Here is a 27,068-nt window from a genome sequence, read left to right as displayed (position 1 = left end):
TCTTCCGAGCCGTCCTCTGCTCCACCCCCTAATGCCAGTCCGGGGAGGGCTGCAGACTACCACATGCCTCCAGTCGCCAGCCGCTTCTTTTCACCTGACAGTGAGGAGTTTCGCCAGGGGGACATAGCGCATGGGAGGATCACGCTATTCCCCCCAATTCCCCCTCCCCCATGAACAGACCCCCCGACCGACCAGAGGAGGCGCTAGTGCAGCAACAAGGACACATACCCACATCCGGCTTCCTGCCCACAGACACAGTCAATTGTGGCTGTGGGGATGCCCGACCAAGCTGGAGGTAACACGGGGATTCGAACCAGCGATCCCCATGTTGGTAGGCAACGGACTAGACCGCTACGCTACCCAGACGCTGTCAGGTCCAAATTCAAAATTCATTTCATTTTTCAAATTTCTTGTGTTTTTCACGTAATGCTATTATTAACAATTATTTGAAAATCTTAAGATGGTTATAACATTTCTAAGCCGTCCATTAAATGCCCCGTTACTCATTTATTCATCACCCTTTACCACTGCTCATTATAATGTGTGGCTTTCATCTCATCTAATGCTTCTTTCTGGATCTTGCTGACTTTCTCATAAGCGTAGATATTTTCCTCTCCTGACTCCCCCCCCCCCCCCATTATCTCCAATTGTACCCAGCCAATTACCCCACTCTTCCAAGCCGTCCCGGTCGCTGTTCCACCCCCTCTGCCAATCCGGGGAGGGCTGCAGACTACCACATGCCTCCTCCGATACATGTGGCGTCGCCAGCCACTTCTTTTCACCTGACTGAGGAGTTTCACCAGGGGGACGTAGTGCATTTGAGGCTCACGCTATTCCCCCCAGTTCCCCCTCTCCCCAAACAGGCGCCCCGACCAACCAGAGGAGGCGCTAGTGCAGCAACCAGGACACATACCCACATCCAGCTTCCCACCCGCAGACATGGTCAATTGTGTCCTGACTTTCTTTTGTGTTTCCTCCCCCTATTGCATTCCTTTCTCTTTCTTTCTTTTCTCATTTTCTCCACCCTTTGGTTGTGAGGCGTGATGAATAAAGTACACGAAAAGACACTTTTCTTCCGCATGCTGACCCCAGTGTCAGCAGGGTGCTAACTGCCACGGCCATGTCAATAGACTAATGTTTAAAATTACGGCGCACAAAGACAACAAAAAAGTACCTTGAAAGTCTAATTGAAGGTGCCATTACTCGGTGCTTGGTAAAAACATTCAATAAAAGATTGATTGCGGGTTAAACATTTAATTGTCTTAGCCAGGAAAGCCAGCAGGTTATTAAGACGGAGAAATGCGGAACATTTGTATCAATAAACAATCTTCCTAGACTTTAATTGAAAGCTGCTTTCTCAATAAAACATTTCCCATGAAAAATACTTCCTGTCTATATCTTATTTAAATGAGCAGCTACTCTGCTTTCAGAAGAATAAAAACGCATAAATCTTGGCGGCAAAACAACGCATCTCACAATGATTTACAGCTGAACAAAACGCACATTAGCAGGACGCATCAGATGACTCCGTGTTGGGCCTTCAGACGTGGCTGTAATGCGTACAAATCCAGGGGCGATCTATCTGGCCCTCTAGTTTGTGGATACTGTTGGCCACCGAGGTCTTGAACTCACCATTAGACACAGTCAGGGAAAGATAATCGCTTTTTAAATACCCACATACAAAAAGGTCACATGTTAAAGTAAATCCGGCCAGGTGGAAAATGCCAAAGGGTCCGAGAATAGTCGGGAGGCCGTGTCAGGAATTCCAAGTTGTTCACAACCTCGTGAAACCCTCTTTATAGCCACGGGCTCAGCTCGGAGGTCTCCCAGCAGGGTATGGTGGGAAAAATAGGAAAGATTATCAGACAAAGCCAAAACATAAGTATTCTGATGAGTCTTCTCATTTCCAAGCCTTTGATGTTTCTCTCGCTCCCTCGCTCGCCACTCTTCAAAGAAAAGGGTTTTGTCCAAAAACACCAGACTAGAGACAATGGTACTGTTGCCGAAGTTCAGACCTGGACTGAGAGGTTAGGCTAAACGGGGTCAAAATAAAAGTGTCGACTACTTTGCCTGTGACTAAAATTATATTTCGTTTTTTTTTTAATTTAATTTAATTTTTTGGTGCAACAATTGAAACGCAGCTGTATTCAACTGGTGGGATTACAGAGAAAGCGGTGCTACGGGATTTAAGCGGTGGCAAGAGAGAGATCAGCACAGGATATGTAAGAACGAGGGAGGGGGAAAAAGTCCAGAATAGGATTCAAAGAGATTCCTGTGAGAAGAAACGCAAGTAAAGAGAGAACAGAAACACACCAGACCCTCGTTGGCAGTCTTGGAGAGCTAGATAACATCTTTAATATTTGATAACAAGGTTCCCCAGCCACTGCAGACACTTCTACCAATAAGAGCAATAGCAGTATAGTGGAGCACATCAGACACACACAAGAGACCCGCGATCGAGAGTTCTCAAGGTGGCCTCGCTCTTTCCAATCTGCCTCGAGTCCCACCTCACCGCCCAACCAAGTTTTACAACAGAATTTAAAAACCGTAAGAGGGGGAAGTAAGATAGGGCTTGTCACCGGCATTGACATCGATAAAGAAGATTACCTCGTAATCATAGGCATAGACCAGGAAACAGCCATCAGCCCGTGCACCAAACTCATCCTCCAAAAACTAGAAAAAAAAATGTTATGGGATAGTAACCATCCCCTTCACTCCAAATTCAGTCGCAGCAACAACCTGACTCGGGGAAAGAGACTTATACAAAAAAAAAATCAAAACAAGCAGATACAAGAACTATTTTGCTCCTCAAACCATCAGTCTGTATAACCTGCAGGTTTAGTCGGCGGGTCTCTTAGCCGGTGACTTGCACTGTAGCACTTTTATATCAAATTTGACTTTGCTGATTTGGATTAACTGTTCTTGTTTGACTTTATTGTTTTATTCTGTCTCGGTGTGATCAAATGTCCATCAAATATGCTTATGTTGTGGTTTTATTGTGTGTTCTATTGTTTTTCTTGTGGATTTCATGGTGTCTTTATGTCGTTATGTATCACTGGACCAAAGGCACTTCCCCGTGTGGGGTAATAAAGTTGTTCCGAATCTGAATCCGAATACCTTGTCACAGAATAGCAATGTTTTATTGTTCGAAACACCAAAATAACAGCAGAAATACGTCAAGAATACTGTATCGTATTTCTTACACAAAAAGATCAAGGAGGGGAGAAGAAACTATTTTCATGAATCACTGTACCTAGCAGGCAAGCAAATAAGATGGAGTCGATATGGTTTCCAGCATCCTCTTTGCTTTGGCAACGATCAGAGAATGAGTCCACATTCAGAGTTTATGGACATAAAAGTGCACTGAGCAATAATTTTGCAATCACGTTGCATTAAAATATCTGGAAGACTTCAGCATTGAAGAGAATACTTGTTTCAAATCTCATATCTTATCCATATCTTTGCAGAGAGGCCCGTGTTGATGTATTCCTGTGCTGTGGGCAAGAAACCGTCGGCTCACCCGAAAGCGCCAAAAACCTGAAGATACGAAATCTATCGCCAAAAAAAAAAAAATAAAATAATGATCTGTGCATTCTTTTGATTTTACATTCAAGAGAGACAATGAGGGGGAGAGTCTGTTATCCACCTCTGCTTCAGAGACATATAATACTTTGCCGGTTTAATGATAGTATAAATCTGCTTGCCTATCACTTACAACCCAAAGAGATTGCGTTGGGCTTGCTGTAGGGCTGACAGAGCTGAAACCCTTTAATATTTAAAGTCACGCAGGTTGCAGTCTAACATGTTTTAGAGCTAAAATCCCCCGGTGAATACGAGGAGAACTGACTCCAGGCAGAGTAAGCCAGCCTCAAACTCCACATGACTCCCATTGTCTTCACCCCGGCATATTCCTCCACTCTCTCTTGTTTATCTCCCGATGTTGTTTTCATCGTCCATTTTCCAACGCAACCATAGAGGGAGGTGGCCATCGTTTCAGACGCTTCTGCCCCCGGTACACGTCCGGTCTCTTGACACCTCCTCTTGCACCCCGTCCTGTTCCCGCTTTTGTAAAAGGGATGCAATGACGCTGTTGCAAAGGAAGGCCAACTCTCATTCACCAACGACGGGGATTTTTTAAATGGCTCCTAAGGGATTAAAGATGTAAGCTGGGGCTTTGAAAGATACTTTGCAATGGAGAACACTGGGTCTTTCTCTGGTGAGGGGATATACATTGTCACGGGTTCGGCTAAACTGATAGCAAAAGATTGAACGGGTGAAGAAAGGAATAAGCAATTAAACGAGGAGAAAAAAAAGAAAAGGTAGGCTTTTTTTTTTGCTACCTGGCGACCAAATCTCTTGATATTAGAAACAGATAAAGAGCTATACATGTTTTTTTTCCTCCTTCAAACAAAACAGATGAAAGCTTGCCCATTAGCTGTCTAAGCAGTTCTATTAAAAGTCTCAATTGTTAATGCCAATTAAAGTGTCCCCTCTCATCTCCTACTCCTGCACTGCTTGTCCTGTCTTCAAAGTCATCTGCCCCTCTTCATAAACCCATTATACCCTCCCCCTCTTAAGCGAAGCCTCTTGTCGGCAGCACCGCCGCGACACCGGCCAGCCATCACTACCGGGCGGCTAATAGCGCGGCGAGACCGAGAGGTACGGCATCTCCACAGGGCCGGAGGCAAGGAGGGCACAGATAGTGCCCTAATAAAGTTGACAAACAACGTCAATAAAACAGCAACAACAACAAAAAAAAGAGAGAAAGAAGGACAATAAAATGCGGTGGTTAGAGAGGCTCTCCTGTAACCGAAAGCTCACAGGTTTGAACTAGTGCTGCCCGATTTGGTGAAAAGGTCATATTGCGATTATTGTGGACCATATTGCAATTTGCAATATGGTCCACAATATGGTTCCTGGCAGCTCAGGGGAGAGGAAAAGAGGAAGGCCAAAGAGGAGGTTTATGGACGTGGGGAGGGAGGACATGCAGGTGGCTGGTGTGACAGAGGAAGACGCAGAAGACAGGAAGAAATGGAAACGGATGATCCGCTGTGGCGACCCCTAAACGGGAGCAGCCAAAAGTAGTAGTAGATATTGCGATTTGCAATTGTGATATAATAAATGTATACACATACAAATAACACAAATGTGTCGCGTTGCCGCAACATGCAGCGACTTTCATTTTGCAGGTTTTACGCAGTACCTCTCTCTGCTCAATGTCGCTGAGCTTGAATCCATTTTTTGCCACCAGTTCATCAGCGTTAACCCGCTCGTCGTCATCGGTATCCATTTTTTCCTTCTTTCTGGTCTGCATACAGCGCACCGGATAGTCATGTGACCGTAGACTGCCCACGCTTCACTGCCTCAACAGAGACTGATTGGTCAGCTCTTAATTATGGGCGTAGATATGCAGACTGCGCACAAACAGACGTTCACACGCGCACGTTTTATTATTTAATTAAATCGCAGCCTTTTGCGGTTATGGAATTGCGCAGGCAGACATCGCGATTGCGACTGCGATTAGATTAATCGTGCAGCACTAGTTTGAACCCAGCAAAACGTCCATCAACAGACCTACATGTCCTGTCTGAGTAGTTACCGGTACCTTTTTTCCATCCTATTTGGGAAGGACTAGATGATTCAAACTATATCAACCACGCACAACAGGAGCTTCCTCCCCCAAGCTGTGAACCTCATCAAAAACTGAGTGGCATATCCCTCAGTCTCTTATATACCACTTTTGCAAGAATCTCTAAAACTTATTTTTACTGGCCTTCTCGTGATTTTCTTTACTTCCTCTTATATACATAGTCATTTTTGCTTCCTCTTATATACATAGTCATTTTTTTAATATATTGTGTGTGATTATGACTGCAATTCAAACAGCTTAACTTCCTTCTCTTCCTGTAGTTGGATCTTCTAACAGTTATGTACATCGCACCTTATATATACTACTTTCTGTACACATGGCTAGTGTGCATTCTGTGTATATTCTATATAAAAGTACCCTTTTCCCCAAAATTTTCCATTTCTAACTCTTCTTTCATGTTTGTTATTACATTTTTCTATGACTTAAACCGTATAAGCACCGCTTTACAATCACGCGTTATGCTAAACGTGATCTCTGTAGCAATACCAACACAAATTGCCAGTATGTGCAAACTTACGTGGCAAATAAAACGTAAGTCTGATTCTGATTTTGATTCTGCTCAAGATTTTTTTTGTACAAACCTGCAAAGTTTTCTTTACTGGTTAAAACAAAAGTGAGTCAGTGGACAGCTTGGCTGATCAGTCAGACATTGCTGGCCCACCAGTAAGATGTGAGCTGGTGTGGTGGCCAACAGCATTGATCAGTAGAGCTCTTAATCCCCGTGTGTGGCGACGTACCCACGGAAATGACTTCCTTAGCAAATATAAAGTTAACAGAAAGAGCAATCTCATCAATGCTGTGTGTGCATGAGCACTTTTCTCGATGCCATGCAAACAGACATTTGCAACTTTTTTCTATGGTGTTTTGGATGTGTGTGTGTGTGTGTGGGGGGGGGGGGGGGTAGGGACTCTCAACTTCAGATTCTTCCTCTTGTCAGATCCTGTGATGTCTGCTAAACAGTGCCACCCTACCTCTGGCCCCTGTTTGTATAAAGGAGGGCTATTATTTACATAGTGAAGGTCAGTTCTTGCGGGACCGAGGGGAAGTTAATTATGTAGGAAGGATTGACAGTTCTCGATGAAACACACACTACTCAATTTAATTGCCTTTTGACAGCTCCGCGGAGTATGCAGAAAAAATAAATTGAATTCATGGAGAGAGAGATCCCTGGTGCCCCCCCCTCCGCCCCACCCGCTTGCCTGATCTGAGGACCAACAGCACACATCTTGCAGAAGTTTTTATTCACTGCTGATCAGAGCAGGCAGTGGAAGTGCCATGTAAAATGTTGAATTCCACTGCGTGCAGTTGGTCTCTGCAAATAAAATCACTGTCATGCATGTCTACGCAAGACCTAGTTAAGACGCTGCCGCACTCGCGTCGCCTACATTTCATCAGGAATCAACGATAATTAATCTGAGAAGGCAAGCAATTAACAACAAAGTCCCCTTGAGGCTAAAATGAGTCTGCCAACAGAGTTGTACTATATGATGTTCATAAGCCATCATAAAAGTTGGTTACTAGGCCTTTACCGTACATCTATTAGCCATGAAAGCGAAAGGCAATACTTAAAGCCCCTGTAACTATCCTACTCTTCAAAATCAGCAGACTCTCAATTAAACTGCTCTTGACTTATGGTTAGGTTTTTTTTTTTCTTGCACTTTTCATGAACTCGGTATCAAGCCTATTGTAATATAATGAAATTGAGAGTCAGGCCATGCAGAAAAGTTATGAGGAGAAGCACAACAGTGAAAAAAAAAAAACCCCGGATAAAGAAAAAAGCATCTTACCTGGTATTCGTTAGGCCAGAAGGTACTGACAGCCAGCTCGACCTGGTGCCACTGTTTGCCATGGGAGCCTGACGTGTTCCACGCCGCACTACCCAGCGGACCGCCGTTGACTCGCACATACGCCCGCAGGGCCCCTGGACTGTGGCCGTCACGACTGTACAGAAAGTAGCTGAACTGGACACAGTGCGTGTCATTCTCACTCAGCGTCTGCAGCAGGAGCTGCGCACGATGGCCGACGGCATGTTGGGAGGAGTTCACCAGCATATAGGAACCTGAGGGAACAGAGAGAATATAGCATTAGCGTCACTGGCCATGCACCAATTATGTGTGGCATTTCAACTCTATGGAGCAGCACAACTGTTCTCTATGACTCTAACAAATCACTTTTTCTACCTAAGACTTATTTCATGTTTCCACGTTGGCATTTTAAACAGTTTGCCATCGTAGATAAAATGAGAGTAACGCAGGTATAGAAAAGAATGATGCCTGTATAATGTACTGTCTCCTCAACTGTAGTCTTAGGAAATGGCAGTTGTTTTCGTTGAAATAATTATAAAAGGACTGGAATGTCATGAATATGAAGTATTTCTATAAATACTATATCCATCCATTATCCAGCCCGCTCATCCTGCTCTCAGGTCCACTGGGATGCTGGAATACTATAAATACTACGTTTTTTTTTAATGTTCCCCCCCCCCCTCTTTTTCTCCCCAATTGTATCCGACCTCACTCTTCCAAGCCATCTCGGTCGCTGCTCCACCCCCTCTGCCGATCCGGGGAGGGCTGCAGACTACCGCATGCCTCCTCCGAAACATGTGGAGTCGCCTGCCGCTTCTTTTCACCTGACAGTGAGGCGCTTCGCCAGGGGCATGTGGAAGGATCACGTTATTCCCCCCAGTCCCCCCTCCGGACAGGTGCCCCAAACCGACCAGAGGAGACGCTAGTGCAGCGACCAGGACACATACCCACATCCGGCTTCCCACCCGCAGACACAGCCAATTGTGTCTGTAGGGACACCCGACCAAGCCGTAGGTAACACGGGGATTCGAACCAGCGACCCCTGTGTTGGTAGGCAACGGAATAGTCCACTACACTACCCGGATGCCCCTAAATACTATATGTTTATCCCTCGACATATTTCCCCTAAAAGTCACTGTTACTGAGGCCTCAGAATGGGGTTTCAAGGAACTAATGTCAAGGGTTTTCTGGGCATCAGACCCTTACGAAGAAAGGTTCAGTCACAAAGGAACCAATTGTCTTTCAACAATTTTCACAACAGAGATGACTCAGAAAAACAGATTAGAGTGTTCTACCTCAATCCACTAATAACCTGATTGCGGGGGCTGATAATGGGGAAATTGACATGCACGGCAGATTAAATACACCCAATCGGCACTGGCCAAGTGGCATTAATATATGTGACTACTGAGGAGAAAGACGGCGATGGAGCGAGAGGGACAGAGAAAGTGGGATGGATGAAGAGGGGGGGGCCTGGTGGCCTCTCTGCAAGGTGATGCTCAGGTAGAAGGCAAGATTTACAACCTCATCCCCAAAGCCCTTCCTAATAAGGATAATGTAATCCAATTGCCCCTTGCCTAGCATCTGTCCTGCCTCGAGTCTGTGCCCGCTAACGTGATTAACGCGACAATGCCAGGAGACCGTCCTCGGTACCCACACTATCGAGCCTGTTGTTTTTGTACTCAAGGTCTTTCTGTTCTCGACCAAAAAAAATTAGCCTGAGACGCCACACAGCCACCGTAGCCTCGGCGCCAGGTTTCTTAGAGACGCCAATTCTCTATCTTGGCCAAACAGAAATGTTAGTTTAAAAAAATCACCAGACGGCGAGACGGAGAGTGAATTCTTTACTTTTACCACAGTCTAAACCTCCCGAGTTAGATAACCTCCCGGAAAAAAAAAAATATGGACGCATAACAAGCTCCTTCGAGTTTCCACATCTCCCGAGCAACCTTAATGAAAAGAGTGTACTTCCTGCATAATTACCATGGGTTATAGGTACAACATCCTCATTTGTGTGCTAGGCATCAAGAGCGTTTGCATTTCCCCGCAGTAGCAGTGTTTCCCAAATTGGACATCTGACAGACTGATACAGTCCTTAACCAGTGCTGTCAGACATCTAGAAAAACGCCAATTATCTCTTTAAGACCAAAGTGAGGAGGAGAAAAAAAAAGCCAGAGTAATAAGCTGATGTTCATTATAATGAGAGAGACCACTGAGGCCCCTTAAACCAAAACTGAAATATTTAAACTGAGGACCGGCGAAGCGCGGGGTGGGGGGCGCTTTCCAGAGGCCCGAGCGAGGTCTTTTGCCGCCAAGCCTCGCCGGCCCGCGGCCCGCTGTCAACGGCCGCTGATTTGTGTGTTGTTCTGTGGCGGAGAGCTCTGCACTCTCGCGGCGCTCTGCCGAATTAGATCTTTCAAAACCCTTCTCGATTCTTGTACCCAGAGCCCCCTACCCCCCAAGGGACTCAAAAATAACAGCAGGGGCTAAGGGGGGGGGGGGTTGCAGCGGTACGCAGCGCTGTCCTCTCCGCATCCCTCGGATGTGTGCTTTTTGAGTTTCGTGTAGAGGCTGCGAACATGTTGACTCGGCGAGCGAATGTTACTTTAAGTGGAGACGACTGAACCGTACAACGCACACTGCCTTCTAACGTCCATCAAGACTCCGAATCAGACAAGCGGAGTCATAATAGAAATGAGGGTATATCATGCATGAAATGCTAATGAGTCAAATACTTCAACCATCTAATGGGGGTCTTAAGACACATTACGTGCAGCAGTGTTTAAATATGATGAGTCAGTACGTCGCTAATAACGAACAACAAATTAGGAAATAAATTCATTTTTTAATTTGGTGAACACTTAAGTTTGTACAAGCATTGACATTTGATTCTTTTTGGGGGGGGATTCCCCTTTTATCCCCAATTGTACCTGGCCAGTCACCCCGCTCTCCGAGCCGCCCCGGTCGCTGCTCCGCCCCCACTGCTGAACCCGGTGGGGGGGGGGGGCGTTGCAGACTACCACATGCCTCCTCCGATACATGTGGAGTCGCCAGCCGCTTCTTTTCGCCTGACAGTGAGGCGTTTCGCCAGGGGGATGTAGCGTGTAGGAGGATCACACTATTCCCCCCCGAACAGGCGCCCCGACGGACCAGAGGAGGCGACCAGGACACATACCCACATCCAGCTTCCCGCCCGCAGACACGGCCAATTATGTCTGTAGGGATGCCCGACCAAGCCAGAGGCAACACGGGGATTCGAACTAGCGACCCCCGTGCTGGCAGGCACTGGAATAGACCGCTATGCTACACGGACGCCCCAACATTTGATTCTTAGAATTACAAAAACAAAACATTTTCCAAGAGAAAACATTTACAGGTTACGATAGGACACACGGGGTAAAATGCATTTGACTGGGGAGGAGGAGGAGCACGGCGTCGGGAGGAGGAGGAGCACGGCGTCGGGTGAAGCCGCTGTGAACGTTGGTTGATTCCAGTGTGTCCTCTCTTTGTCAGCAGCGACATGTTTTGGGAGATGGATATGGAAAAGAGTCAAATTCTCCGCAGTGGCAGTCTTCCCAACGTTCCCTGCCTCATCCATCTGTTTTCAGGGGGAGTGAGGGAGTGGCGGGTTGGCAGAGCGACAAAGAAAGACAGGGGTGACAGAAAAAGAGCAAAACGCAACCACTCGTTTGGTAAAAGCACACTCCGTCACGTCAGGAGCGACAAGTTTTTGATGGAGGAGGAAAAAAACAGCAACGCACGGAAACAGAAAGAAAGGCTATGGAGACGGCTTCTGGGTCAAGGGACTGACCGTTCGACCGCGAAGTGGTCGAACGCTACGAGGCCAGAATGCTGAAGTGATAGACGCTAACCTTGAGACCAGTCAATTTACCTAAAACTCGAGACTGAGCCATTGTGAAGAACTTCTTCAGAAGAAACTGGAGAGCTGAGCAGTTTATTATCCTCCCCCAACTCATTATGGAGGAGTAAAGTTTCCTTCACTGATCTGCCTTTAAACATGCAAAATACTGAAGGCCCGCCAAAAAACCACTGGTCTTTTCTGGAAGATCGCCCCATGTTAAACCTTGTCATCCCCATAGCCGTGGGAACATGTTTCAAGTGTGTGTGTGTGTGTGGGGGGGGGTGCTGTGGGGATGATGTAATATAAAATGGGGGGGTCCTACTCTGAACACTTATATGAAAAAAGATTTCAATTATATATGCTGAAATGTTGTATGTTTTCGTACATGATTACATTTTTTTAAAATAATACTTTGATGAACATGAGCCAACAGCAGCAGATGTTTTAGATGTCGATTTGGGTCTTTTCATGGGATTCAAAAATAAGTCCGATATTCGTTTTTGTGCCGCCATAATTTCCTGTTACTTGTCTGTCTGTGCCTGACGTAATTTCCAACCGCACAGAAAATGTGTAACCTAAGATCGTCTATAAACCACATACCATAATTAAAATATCGTCAGAATATGAACATAACCATAGTCCGCGGTGGTGTAGCGGTCTAAGCATCGGCTCTGTGTCGGTGCAGTTGCTCACTGGGGACCGGGGTTCGTGCCCTGGTCTCGTCAGATCCGACTATGACCGGACTCGATGAAGCAGCGATAATTGGCAACACTGTCTTCGGGAGGGGGGCGGAGTCGGCTTGTGTTCGTCACATGGATGCGTCTCTGTATGTGTCGGAAAAAGAAGTGGTTCGGCCTGGAGTCGCCTTGTCACGAAAGTGGGGAGGCGTCTCCCTCCAGACTGCCGGCCGGAGAGATGCGGTTGGCGAACGCACGCAGTACGAGGGTGGGTGTTTGAACTAGAATAGGGAGCGATTGGCCACTAAATTGGGAGAAAAAGAATATGAACATAACCAACAAAATTGAACGAAGCAATTTTTTTTAATTTAGTATGTTTTTTATTTATTGTTGTGGACGTACAGATCCCCTATCTTCCATCAGTGGGTGCAGCAGCACCCTCAGCACCCCTACTTCCCACGGCCTTGGTCATCCCTTGTTATCATGTGAGAATACATTCTCACTTTACGTTCAATGGCCCAGATCTATTAAGAAAGTACGGATTAGCACAAGTTTGCCAACAATTAGTGAAGATGAGGGCGGCCAAATGAGCACAGCAGCTGCTAACACTGGGCAAGATAAGCAACACAGGCACAGTCTTGTTAACGACCAACGCAATATGAACACGTTTTGCACGCGTCCTCTCAAGTACATTGGGGAACTCTGCTCTATAGTAAAATCCCTGTTTGGTTGAATCGAAAGCATCGTGGTCATCTAGGAACCGTATTTGATTCTGCACTCGTCACATTGGTGCAGTAAGGACTTGCAGCAGCGTAGAAGATGATGGTCTGTGTAACGTTCATCAGTTCTATGTTCTCATTTCAAAGTGATGACGGAAGATTAGAACAATGGATCCAATATTTCAAAATCACAGTTGCTTGATTCTCAAATTGAGAATTTGGATCTTTTTTTTTTTGTCTTTATATAGTGTCTGTGTGGGTTTCCTCCGCGGGCTTCGGTTTCCTCCCGCAGTCCAAAGACATGTAGGTCAGGCGAATCGGCCGTACTAAATTGTCCCTAGGTGTGAATGTGTCGGACCTGTGATGGACTGGCGGCCTGTCCAGGGTGTCTCCCCGCCTGCCGCCCAATGGCTGCTGGGACAGGCTCCAGCATCCCCACGACCCTACTCAGGATAGTCTAAAAAAAAAAGGAAAATTGTAATACTCCCAAGATGCCACCACTTGCAGGGAAGAACTTGAGGCAATTGTCTGAAGTGTGGCAAGGAGTTACATTATTGCTGGGATGGTAAGGATCCTTCCAGTTTGATTTCTGCCAGCAAACTGAGAACCATGTGACATGGCAGGTGAAAGGTCGCACGGTGTTTTCTTCTGACATCGTAGCTAAACGCCCAACTTTTTTTCCCTTTTTTTTTCTGTATTTATGATCAACCATTTTCAGCCTATCAAAACACTGCATTATCCATCCAACCATCATTTATATGCATTTTATCCAGTTCAGCTTCACAGGGAGCTGGAGCCTATCCCAGCACATATTGTCAGAGGATTGGGAAACACTGTGTACAGGCATGGCGGTCCATTGCAGGGGTACAAATTTGCTGTTAATATCATTGTTGGTGGACTTAAGCCTTTGATTTTGTTGTCATAATCTCATATGAAGTGCTGTTGTGTGTTTAACCAATCGGTACAAACGTCTCTGTATTGCAGCGCATATTACACAAAGCCACAATAACCGTCTGTGTTCGGCCTATGTTCAACATAATTCAACAACATCTATAGGTCTCTAATGTCTCATTTAATGATACCCATTGTGTGTAACAAAGACAGAGAATTTGGTTCCTGCACCTCATCTCTAATAATTTTGCCCTATTGTTCTGCTTTAATTGCAGTAATCATGCATAGACTGGGTAAGTGGTGTAATCTGGCACTGAAAAGAGTACTTTAAGAGTACTTAACATTCTTGACAATTCATTTTTCATTCAGGAGAAAAATTAACCCTTTACATTTGACAGGAATAGTAACTCAGTAAGCATCATGGGAATTTTAAATGTTAGAACGTCTTAAGCCGTATCCGCTCGCGCTACTTTCATGCAACAATTACATCAGACAATAAGATAAGGAAGGAAAAAGGTGCTTTTAAATAAAGCCACCACACATACAGCACATCTCTGGCAGCCATGGAATAATATTCATTTCCACTATGTGCAGCTCGTGTACAGTATACACAACGCTGCATTATGACTTTCCATGAATTATGCTTCAAAGTGCTGTGAAATCTGATAAAGCGCCATCCATCGCTTGCTGCCTCTCCCAAGGGCACAGTAGCATCCATAACAAGATTAGTCCTGATCCAGCACATCATAATTCACATGGACCACTGCCGGACCAGACCCTGGACAAATGTAGGTAACACTATCTGCGGCTGGAAACGATAGGAGACAAAAGAGGAGGGAGATAAATGAAGTGTGGAGGTCTAGATGCAGAGTATTCAGATTAAAGCTGAAGCTGGCTGGGTGGGGTCAAGGGACGCGAGAGGAAAATGCATTTAAATGAGAGGCTTGGGCGGGGGGGGGGGGCTGAAGCAGGGCAGAGGACGAAGGCAAACACCAAGGACGCCATACCATTTGTTTTGGGGTTTTTTTGTACTATTCCTATGTAAACTCTCCCGGGTTTGACCCCAGCAGCACAGCTTTGTTGCTCCGTGACATCAAGGCCGGCGCACCAATTGCTGTTGAAAATATAAAGTGAACAGGGACCTCAATCCAGGATATGAGAGACATCCTTGACGCCGCTTGCTGTGTTGTTGATATTGGTCTATGGTGCAGCCAGCTCGCGCCACACTGGCTTTAATACACGTCTGTCCGCTTCGCCCTGCCTTACGCTCCCTTCTTAGAAGGTCATCTGGGATTTCATACTCTATCTCTCAGGGTCCCGCGTCTCTGCGGCTGTCTGCAGTAACCTTTAGCCAAAATAAAAAGAGAGTAAACCGATGAATATAAATATACTACTTAAGCAAGAAAACAGTGCAACTCTGTCCAATTTGCTAAAAAGACAGCCCTTTTTCTTGTCATTTCCCCCGTGTTTTTGATTTTTGATTTTTTTTTGAGATGCTTCATTAATCCTTGTGGGGAAACTATGCTCTGCATTTAACCCATCCTAGCTGTGTAGCTAGGAGCAGTGGGCGGCCGCCGGGCAGCACCCCGGCCACCAACTCCAGTTAGTCTTCCCATTGACTTGGTCAGCAGTATAAACCCTAACGTGCATGTCTATTTGATGGTGGGGGAAACCAGAGCACCCGGAGAAAGCCCACCGCAGACACGGGGGAGAACATGCAAACTCCACACAGAAAGGACCTGGAATGACCGACCCCCAGGGTTGGGCAACCCCGGGGTTCGAACCCAGGACCTTCTTGCTGTAAGGCGACAGCGCTAACCACTTGGCCACCGTGCCACCCATCTCACTTTTAATCCCACTCTGAGTAAACGCACAAGTTTGCTAAATGACATACTGGCAGTGTTCATCAGTGGGAACACGTCGCAATAGGAGGTTTAAATCATTGTGCTCACATGCTACATAACTGCCTCACTGCCATTATCAGACTCTAGTAAGCTTAATACACGTCACTGTGCAGAGTCATATGACAAATAAAGTTGCTCCCTGGTGTCCCTCGGCGTTGTTGCCCCTGTGACCTAGTGGTTAATTCAGCATAAGATGGGAACTAGAGTTGTTTAAAGCACTTTGACGGGGGTTTTGATAAAAGAGCGCCCGGTGAGAGGATTGGGCAAGCTCTTGCTAATGGAAAATCTCATACAGGGGCGAAATGAAACCAAAAGACCATAAACAGAGGAGTCAACGCCCAAAGCTATTAACCTTGTCTTCTTAAAGGAGAGGGCAGCGAGAGCATTTACACTATGGGGTGAGGCGGCATTATCGTACATATAAAACGCTGAAGCTTTTTTTTTCTTCTGTATTTGTATTTCTCAGGAAAATGTTTGGTTATCATTTCCTTCTGCATACCTGCGGTCTCTGAACCTAATTAGTATTTTTTTTCATCTTCAGAAATGAATTATTATACATAATTATTGGCTTTTCCTTATAACAGAGGGATTCCCAGGGGTTGACAAAGGGGCCGGAGGCAAGAACGCAGCACCTACAGTACACCCACTGCGTCCCACACACGTATATGTAGAAAAGAGGAGGGGGTTCTGGGTAGCATAGCGGTCTATTCCGTTGCCTATCAACACAGGGATCGCCAGTTCGAATCCCCGTGTTGCCTCCGGCTTGGTCGGATGTTCCTACAGACACAATTGGCCGTGTCTGCGGGTGGGAAGCCCAATGTGGGTATGTGTCCTGGTCTCTGCACTAGCGCCTCCTCTGGTTGGTCGGGGCGCCTGTTTGGGGGGGGGGGGATAGCGTGATCCTCCCACGCGCTACATCCCCCCCGATGAAACTCCTCACTGTCAGATGAAAAGAAGCAGCTGGCGACTCCACATGTACCAGAGGAGACAAGTGGTAGTCTGCAGCCCTCCCCGGATCAGCAGAGGGGGTGGAGCAGTGACCGGGACGCCTCGGAAGAGTCGGGTAATTGGCCAAGTACAATTGGGGAGAAAAGGGGGGAAATTAAAAAAAAAAGGTATTCCAATTAAAAGTTTTCATCTACACTTTTCGCAAATGAGCTGACTCAGACACAAACACAAACTCTGATCCACACAATTCATGGTAAGAGACAAGTTTGGAGATTAAAAAAAAAAAAGAAACAAAAACCGTCTATGTCGGCTGGATAGGATCCATCTCTATTGCAGCTGGATCAATAGAACGGCCCACCGGCTTTGCATCAGTGGACTGTTGACTGACAGGTTTTCCGTTCACGAGACAGACAAAACACCTGAGGTGTGGAACCTAATCTCATTTTCCCTCTCCGCTCCCACTCTATCATCCCCCAGCCCGTCTCTTTTTTCAGTCTCTCCTCCGCTTTTTCAGTCTGTCTGTCTGCCTCCCTTCTGCTCCCTCTCTCATGCAGATAAAGACATATTGTTTTCAAATACCACCACTGACCAGCCTACAAGCCACTTCTCTGTTGGAGTTTTTTTTTTCCCTCCCAATTTGAAATATTCGCAGTATCACAGTGTAGCGAAATCGGTATTGACTTTTCCCTGTTCTCCGAAACACTTTGCCCCCTCTGATATTTTCCACCGACAGAACACCCATCACCTGTGACATCCTCTCTGTCATTCATTTATGTGCATTAATAATCCAAACGTAGTTAAAGGACTTCATCAAAATTTTACCTCTCTCCTGCGGGTAAAATCTGCTCTATCGGAGGCGATTTACAGGCCACGCATGGATGTGCATACTTGCAGCCATCATCGTCAAAACCGTGCTCTTTTCAAAAGACCTCCTGCGAGATGCAGTGACACACCAGAATGTGGCGGCATGAAAATGATCAAATTAGGCTATGTGACGCCACGGGGCATTCTTTCCACCCCCTCTCCTCCGTCTGCACTTTGAACGCCTTATCCGATGATTTTTGTTTTCCAATTTCATCCCTTTGCCTCACATTCCAAGCAGGTGCCAGGCCTGGCCTTTCTCCGAGTCTTTATCGCCTAGAGGGGAGGACCGGTAGACAATTACCCGGGGCCTCCGGGGACAGCCAGGTGCACACAAAGCAGGAATCAAACGGCCCGAGAGAAGTGCAGGCCACGGGTCTGTTCCGCGCTGGATAATAAATGAAGTACAAGTGGTGCTATTGTAGAAGTAGCCGGCGCCTTCCAGCGTTTGAGAGAGATAAGGTCACATCGGCGGGCGCGGTTTATGCCAAGGAGAAAGAGGGCGGGGGGGGGGGGGGTTAGGAAAGGTGTTTTCTTTCCTGAAAAGTCTGCCTGTGTTGACCTTTTAAATTGTTCTCCCGGCAGCTCGGGATCAGCTGCCAGATTTACCCTGCAGGGGAGGCGAGGATGAATGGAGGCGAGGAAAAGCGGAAGGAGGGAAAATTGTGCATTGTTTGTACGTCTCAATCAATCAGTCTGAAACGCACCGTAACGTGCCAGAAGACAGGGCTCCGGTTCTCAGCCCTCCTCCAGGTGTAGGAAAGCGGAGAGGGGGGGTGGGGTGGGGGGGTGCGGAGTCTTGGTGTTTGCCGCTGCACCCCGCATCGTCCCTCCTGTGCATACGCACCAAAATAACCCGGCAGTAAATCTTCATCATTACTGCTCAAAACAATGCACATGTGGGCTTTGCATCGACGTGGCCCCGGCCTTACGTACGTAAAGTATGTGGGGCAGTCACATGCTTCCCCAGTAAAGCCCGGCCCTGGAAATTCACTACAGCAGCCGGGCCTTGTGGGCTTTATCCTAGTTCGCTTTTGGAGCACATAAGAATAAATAGGGTGTGATTTTTTTCCCCCCTTCTTCTTCCCCAATTTCTTCAATTCCTTTATGCGTATATCATATTTTCAGCCTGCACGATCTGAATAATGCAGCCTTCTCTGCTGAGATGGTAAAACATATTTTGGTTTCAGCCCGGCCCTCCTCTCGTGCATCTTGGCCTCTCTCTCTCTCTCTCTCTCTCTCTCTCTCTCTCTCTCTCTCTCTCTCTCTCTCTCTCTCTCTCTCTCTCTCTCTCTCTCGGAACAAATCCCTCTTGCTTGCCGTACCGCAGGACGAGGAAAACGAGGCGTTCCAGCGAAGCGCCATTACGCCGCTTACCGTATTCCCCTTCTAATGCGAGCGCTAAATATAGCAAAATCCGCCAAAAGAAGTGTCAGACGGGGCTAATCGCACCTGCTAATGACGGACCCGAGGTAACCCATTTGCGGAGAGCAGGGTGGGGACACGACCCACCAAAAGGCCAGCTCTGTGATTAGACCCTTATTATCAATGACTGATCCCATTAACGTGTCAGCGTGGTGACATGCCCCTGCGGTAAACAGACACGCATCCAGGGACACGGGGGGGGTCGCACAATAACGCGGGCCGTGGTTTGGTCAGGGGGAGCTAATGAGCTAGCCACGAGAGGAAACCGACGGCTGCCTGGAAACACCCGACGCCGCTGCGCGCTGAAGGACCTTCCCGAGCACCTTACTAAGAATTATTCATTCAAAGGAACATAATTACCGCACCAAATGCGCATGCAAGATATTTGTAGTTGCCGCAGCGCCACCGAAACTCGGCGTCGCGGTGTTTTAATTGCACGGCTTTAGGCATATACCCCAGCATATTCACATTGAGAGTGATAAATCAGCATAATAAGCCAGCCAACCAAAACAGCCATAGATGCAGTCTGCTTTTTCTCTAACACACACACACACACAAACACACACACACACACTCTCTCTCTGTCCTCCCACTTCACATAGATCCACTCTAGGACATGCGCGCACACACACAATGCACACCAACACACCTCGCAACATCTAGATATTCCTGTCGGGTTGCAGTCAACACATGCAGTTTAAACGGCCCTCGGCTGGCTTTTTAGTAATTACCCCCCTTGTTTAAAAGAGGTTTCACCAGCGCCATCAGCCAAGTTGTCCACCCACACGACCCCCCCCCCCTCCCGCCGAGCCCCCCGACACACTGTCAGCCTTTTCCCGCTGGGAGCTAACCATTCACACGTTTGCAGGAGTAAACAGACAACAAGGCGCCTTGCATCTCCCCCCCCCCCCCGTTTCTGCGGATTACGGGACCACGTGCACCTCCACCGTGTGGGGTTGATTAAGATTCGCTAACCGAGGCAGGTACGCGGACTTGGTCGTTGTCTTACGGCGGGGATGTGAGGATAGCCACAAAAGGACTTGGGAGGCTAATGGATGGACGGGGTGCCGAGCTCAGCCCCATAAAGAGGCCGCAGCCGAGCACAGGGTGACACGAATATGAGGCGGACGCTGAGAGGGCAGACAGCCATCATGTTGACAGGCCGGCAGGAGCCAAAGGCAGGAGGCAGCAGGGTTTTTCTTTTTTTCCCATCTCAGAAGTGTGATGTGCTTGTGATTAACTGTCAATCATCCCGTTAGGTGAGCTTCTTTCTGTCTCAATTAAATCCACTCATCATTGTGACAGCTACTAGCAACTGACCTTGAGCATCCGCTGACATATTTCATATAGGGCATTTCTGGAGCCCTTTAACAAACTGAAATTACAGTTTGTGGTAGCGCTTCAGCACACAGGTCCTTCGTTGTGCAGAAATAACCGAGCAGTATGTGAATAAAATAGATGTAAATTAACGATGGTGGGCGGTAATTACTGAGTATCTGTATCTCTAGTTTGCGTCCTTGTCATTTTAATAAATAATCTACATCAAACACTGTATGGGATAAACTGACAAATCACATACAAGTATTTTGTACCCCTTGTGTCGCAGGGATGAACAGCAATAAATTGTTAAACCTTGATATAAGGTGAATATTGAATGTCCAGGGGCCTCGTGTGTCAGTCATTACTATGGGCAAATTTGTTCTTCCACACCCATGGGATTTTTTAGCCCTCGAGAATGTCTGACAGTCAGTTGCAAAGCATGATGGTTATTTGTAATGCCTTCCTCCTAACATCTATTGTCTACCCAGTCCTGCAATGACACCAGTGTTAGCCAATCGGTGTCTAAATTCAGGGGTTAGCCCGGTTCTACACTGGTCTCTGAGACAAACTTCAGGGCTAAAAAATCCCATGGGTGTGTATGCACAAATTTGCCCATAGTAATGACTGATACGTGAGGCCCCTGCTGAGTGATAGAAGCATAGTAAATCTAGCACCATAGTCAATGGGAATTTATCCCGTTAAGTGTTGGATGCAGATTATATTGAACAGCACATTATAATGACAAGGCAGCAAACCTGAGATACAGAAAAGCCCCGATCATTACCACTCACCATAGTTAAATTGCATCTATTTTACTCGGTTATTACTTGGTTAATGTAATTACCAAGTAACGAAGCATTAGCAAATTTGTTGAATTTGTTTTTCGACTATCATTATCAGTGCTCGCATATACACACACACACACACACACACACACACACACACACACACACACACACGAACTCATCTCTCGCCTAACCAGAGTTCACCGGGGTCAAACTCCTCCATGATTTATCTCTGTTACGTCCTTCTCTTGGTCCACCTGGTGAAGCACCTGATCATTTTCTTTCATTACATGTGTAATTGCACATTATTGCATAAAAGCATTTGCACTTAAGAAGCTGGTGCACAGGAGCAGCCAGGTGTCATGCCCATTGTTTGACAGGATACAGTAGGCATCACACAGGAGTCGAACCTGTGGCAGTGTGGTAACCCTGCTGTTGTGGTACAGGGGGTGACCATAGACAAAAACTAGCCAAAGATAATAAGTTCATTCATGTGGCTTTAGACTCACAATATACACAATTTGTTCCTGCACAGTGTGCCACAAATGCCGAACAGTGGCCGGGGGTGGCACTTGATTTCAAACAACTGCTGTTTGATAACAAACAAAGCATCTTTTCCAAGATGGTGGCATGGCAACAGAATTTTGTTGAAACATCGTGACAAGAACCAGGCAGCAATGTTGCAAAAATGAGGCTTTGACTTTTCAGATAATTTGCGTATTAACAACCACCGAAGATTAAAGAACATACAGTGCATCTGGAAAGTATTCACACCCCTTCACTTTCCCCACATTTTGTTATGTTACAGCCTTATTCCAAAATGGATTAAATTCCTTTTTTTCTCATCAATCTACATACAATACCCCATAATGACAAAGTGAAAAAGGTTTTGTAGAAATTTTTGCAAATTTATTAAAAATAAAAAACTGAAATATTGCATGTACGTAAGTATTCAGCCTCAAGTCTTCTTGGGTATGAAGCTACAAGCTTGGCACACCTATATTTGGGGTATTTCTCCCATTCTTCTCTGCAGATCCTCTTGAGCTCTGTAAGGTTAGATGGGGAGCGTCGCTGCACAGCTATTTTCAGGTCTTTCCAGAGATGTTCAATGGGGTTCAAGTCTGGGCTCTGGCTGGGCCACTTAAGGACATTCACAGACTTGTCCTGAAGCCACTCCTTCATTGTCTTGGCTGTGTGCTTAGGGTCGTTGTCGTGTTGAAAGGTAAACCTTCGCCCCAGTCTGAGGTCCTGAGTGCTCTGGAGCAGGTTTTCATCAAGGATCTCTCTGTACTTTGCTCCATTCATCTTTCCCTCGATCCTGATTAGTCTCCCAGTTCCTGCTGCTAAAGAACATCCCCACAGCATGATGCTGCCACCCCCATGCTTCACTGTAGGGATGGTATTAGCAAGGTGATGAGAGGTGCCTGGTTTCCTCCAGACGTGATGTTTGGCATTCAGGCCAAAGAGTTCAATCTGGGTTTCATCAGACCAGAGAGTCTTGTTTCTCATGGTCGGAGAGTCCTTTCGGTGCTTTCTGGCAAACTCCAAGTGGGCTGTCATGTGCCTTTTACTGAGCAGAGGCTTCCATCTGGCCACTCTACCATAAAGGCCTGATTGGTGGAGTGCTGCAGAGATGGGTGTCCTTCTGGAAGGTTCTCCCATCTCCACAGAAGAACGCTGGAGCTCTGTCAGAGTGACCACTGGGTTCTTGGTCACCTCCCTGACCAAGGCCCTTCTCCCCCAATTGCTCAGTTTGGCTGGGTGGCTAGCTCTAGGAAGAGTCCTGGTGGATCCAAACTTCTTCCATTTACGAATGATGGAGACCACTGTACTCTTCAGGACCTTCAAAGCTGCAGAAAAATTTTTGTACGCTTCCCCAGATCTGCGCCTCGATACAATCCTGTCTTGGAGGTCAACAGACAATTCCCTTGACGTCATGGCTTGGTTTCTGCTCTGACATGCACTGTCAACAGTGGGACCTTATATAGACAGGCGTGCCTTTCCAAATCATGTCCAAGCAATTAAATTTACTACAGGTGGACTCCAATCAAGATGTAGAAACATCTCAAGGATGATGAGTGGAAACAGGATGAACCTGGGCTCAATTTTGAGTGTCATAGCAAAGGGTGTGAATACTTATGTACATGCAATATTTCAGTTTTTTATTTTTAATAAATTTGCAAAAATTTCTAAAAAACCTTTTTCACTTTGTCATTATGGGGTATTGTGTGTAGATTGATGAGAAAAAAAAGGAATCTAATCTGTTTTGGAATAAGGCTGTAACATAACAAAATGTGGGGAAAGTGAAGGGGTGTGAATACTTTCCAGATGCACTGTATATTCTGCTGCACTGGGCTGTAAGTCTAGAGCGGTGGAATAACAAGTCGACATCAGGAAAAAAAATTTGCCTAAATGCCATCATTTAGTTATGTACCTATCCCTTTTCTCAACCACTGGGGGGGGGGGAGGAAAAATCCCATTCTATGAAACTGAGAGGCTGTGCAAGTGTTTTACACAATGCAGTGCTCTCTGTTTTCCAGGGCGCCGTAGAATCTTCACTTCTCTGCCTCTGTTTTTGTTTAACCTCCCATCGATCGCTACCTCAGCTGGCAGGGAGCAGAGTGAATTATTTCTGGCCCTCTCTGTGGTGCCTGTCTGCGGTGTGACATCCTTGTCCTGACACTGGCTGTGACTGGAAGAGGGGACCCGAGCGAGCCCTTCAGCAGGCGGACAGGGATGCGGTACGGGCAGCGAGGCAGCCACTCAGCCCAGGCAAGCAGGCAGGCAGGCAGGCAGGCAGGCAGGCAGGCTCCGGGGTCTTTGTATTCATATCACAGCCCCCGGGGGGATCAAACTCTTCCATCTAATGCATTTAGAAGTAATTAAAACAAGTGATGAAAAAACAAACTTTCTCCCCCAATTCCTCACGATTCCCTCACTTTCTCATTCTTCCCCTGCCCTTTGTGGCATCTACTGCCTCCACACTTGGTTCCCCCTCTACATCCTTTTTCTCTCCATATCGACATTCCTCTCTCTCTCTCTCCCTCTCTCTCCCTATACTGAGCCTACCTTGTGGGAATTAATTAGAGCCGGTCACAGATGAGAGACTAGGCGAGGTCTGCAGTTTGAATGTCTGTCCTCTCACAGGGTGCCAGCTTCAATGACAGTGTTGCTGATACAACAGCCGATGCAACACAGGGCACAAGTCGGCTAGAAGCCCACTGTACATTTCACGCATTGTGAAACAAAACGTTATTTACTCGCCCTATACTCCACACGGGATCATCATCTCGAATTTGTAATTGGAAGTAGGCCCAGTATTGTCTAATGTTACTTGCATAAAAAACCCCAATTGGGCGCTTAAAAGGTAAGGCCAGTGTGGATGTCCATGTTTTTTTGTATTGTTGACATGGTCTGTGAGGAGACTGAAACCAACGAGGATATTGTCCGACTCACTAGCGGCCGCACTATGGCCCACGTCAGAGACGGGGACAGGCCACTGAACGCCACTGTATTCCAAAAAAGCAGTTTAACCAGGTCACAGAGCTGTACCACAACATTAGGAATGGCGTGGGTACTGTGGCCTCCTTTGAACGCGTTCATGGACGGCCACAACAGCGAGTTACTCTACGTGAAGAGGACACCGCGCATGCTCGGGACACGAGAGCAACATGGCCAGGATTTACCGCATTCGCTCGGTGAAACTCAAACGGTAACTTCTGCATTTTTTGTGCAACTTCCAAATTCTCAGTACCAGCTCCGTGTGGGATGAGAAGCAAATAGAAATCCTCTACTCGGTCCGAAAAACAACAACAGCGCTAATGACCAGGATGGTTTCAAAAATAATGACTACAAAGGAGGGCACAAACTACCAGGCAACTCTAAAACGAGACGCTGTGCCAACAATTACAACTATTAATACAATAACGCTAACGAAGCAGTAGGTTATTTCTACCATAGTCTGTGGAGGAAAGCTAATCCGGCTTAACTTATTTTCAAGAGGATATTACTGGAAAAGTTGTAGTCAGAAATAAATATTGCGAGCCTAAGTACACCGGTGTTACTTACTAGGCAGACAGTGTGCCGTCTGGACCCGCTCGGACATTGTTATTACTCCAGTTTATTTTGTCTGCTCAGCAAAGTGAGGGTGCTGTGTCACACAGGTGGGGTCACCATGTTCATCTGGGAGCTCCTGTTGTGTCGGGTCCAGGATGTCCCACTCAGCATCCACTTTCTCCCTCGGTTGGCACTGCTGAGCGATGACCACAGTTGCACCACCAGTCTTGTGCCTGCATATCGGTGGCTGTTGTAGTGTCCACAACCCTTGCCTTTAGTCTAGAACCCGAGTCTCTTCAGAAAACTCAGGTTCATATAAATATGGTTAAATGGGTCACCAAGTCCAACCATTTCATCTTCGCCACTGCTATGTTTCCCCCCCTTTTTCTCCTCAATTGCCCTTGGCCAATTACCCCACTCTTCCGAGCCGTCCCGGTCGCTGCTCCACCCCCCTCTACTGATCCGGGGAGGGCTGCGGACTACCACATGCCTCCTCCGATACATGTGGAGTCGCCAGTCCCTTCTTTTCACCTGACAGTGAGGAGTTTCACCGGGGAGACGTAGCGTGTGGGGGGAAATCACGCTATTCCCTCCAGTTCCCCCTCTCCCCTGAACAGGTGCCCCGACCAACCAGAGGAGGCGCTAGAGCAGTAACCAGGACACATACTCACATCCGGCTTCCCACCAACAGACATGGCCAATATTGTGTCTGTAGGGATGCCCAACCAAGCTAGAGGTTAACACAGGGATTTGAACTGGCGATAGGCAATGGAATAGACCGCCCCTGCCACTGTTATTTTTTCCTTTGAAATCATCACACTGATCAGAGTCTGATCAAGACATTATTTGTGCAAAGAATTTCGTGAGGGTGAACACTATGAATAAAATATCGATACACAGTAGCCTGTAATCCTGCCTGTGCTACTGTTTGCTCTCATATCGGCGAGCCACTGTTATCGAATTTTCTGACTCCCCTCAGTGTGAACAGGTTACGGTTAGAGTTGGGGGGTTGGGGTTGGGGGCTTTGGGGTCAGAGTAAGCCTGACCTAGCCTCATGGCAGAGGGAATCAGATTCTGCAGGGGAGTCAGAAAATTCTATAACACCGGTAAGTTTCTGAGCACGCCGAGTTTACAAAGAAAGGAAACTTGGTGTTGTGGCCATCTCTGAACGCAGTTAGATAAAAAAAAAAAAACACACAATGCCCACGCTGTTCATAATAGTGAATTGTGTTGGCTGAAACAAGGATACGGCTCTGCGACCTAGTTAGACTGTTTTTTGGAATACAGTCGAGTTCAATGGCTTGCACAATGTCACCACCTCAAATCATTATTGGTTTCAATCTTCAATCACATCAGAAGCACTTAGAGACTGATATCAGAGGACTGGTTTGTTCCAGGTGATAGAGCACATCTTGCACCTCTGTCGGTTCTGGTGAAACCCTACTTCGAATAAAACCGCACGGGCAACACCGAGTAAATCAGAAAAAGAATTAAAGAGAAAAACAGTCGTTGCTATTCAAGCCCTGTGATGGCCTGGCGGCCTGTCCAGGGTGTCTCCCCGCCTGATGCCCAGTGACTGCTGGGATAGACTGCAGCATCCCCACGACCCTGAGAGCAGGATAAGCGGTTCGGCTAATGGATGGATGGACGGAAGTGAGACCAAATGTCAGTTTGTGAGTGACGGAGTGAGTTAGATAGCAGGCGCACTAGGCGCTTTGCATCTGACTAGAGCTACTGAATACAGGTCTCCAGTCTTTGTACTGTTCCGTCTGTTTTTGGTAGATGCTTCTGTCATGTTAGCAAGCCATGGGGGATTTTTCACACGCACAAAAAACAATATCGCAGTGATGAATTCACAGAACGTCAATCTCTAACATTCTTTAAAGAGCATTGTAAATTACAAACAGCTCAGTTTAACATAATCAATAATTCATAGCCCGGGAAAAAAAACAAAAACTTTTTTTCCGACTTTCTTGGGTTTTTTTTTAATCTCAATGCACATTCCAGACTCTCCGCTTACACTTCTCTCTTTCGTTCTTTGTCTGTCATTGCTTTTATCTCCACTTCTTGCTTAAAAAGGATCAGAAACTGTCAACTGCCAAACCGGGAAGAGGCGCAGCGTAGCCATTAGGCAGCCGCGGAGCGAGCCGAGCTCACTCGCGGGG

General features: G+C 46.7%; 1 protein-coding gene across 1 annotated transcript in view; it reads right to left on the bottom strand.

Annotated features, from left to right (window-relative positions):
- The window catches only part of ptprub (protein tyrosine phosphatase receptor type Ub), a 224,877-nt gene that overhangs the window by 113,003 nt on the left and 84,806 nt on the right, over positions 1–27,068 (bottom strand). The window contains exon 3 of the mRNA XM_056286802.1: positions 7,438–7,709. Coding sequence (XP_056142777.1) covers positions 7,438–7,709 — 272 coding nt within the window. The remainder of the gene's footprint in view (positions 1–7,437; positions 7,710–27,068) is intronic.

Source organism: Lampris incognitus, chromosome 9, assembly GCF_029633865.1.
Source record: "Lampris incognitus isolate fLamInc1 chromosome 9, fLamInc1.hap2, whole genome shotgun sequence".
Taxonomy (NCBI): domain Eukaryota; kingdom Metazoa; phylum Chordata; class Actinopteri; order Lampriformes; family Lampridae; genus Lampris; species Lampris incognitus.
Note: the sequence above shows the minus strand (reverse complement) of the source record. Positions and strands in the feature narration are given on the sequence as shown.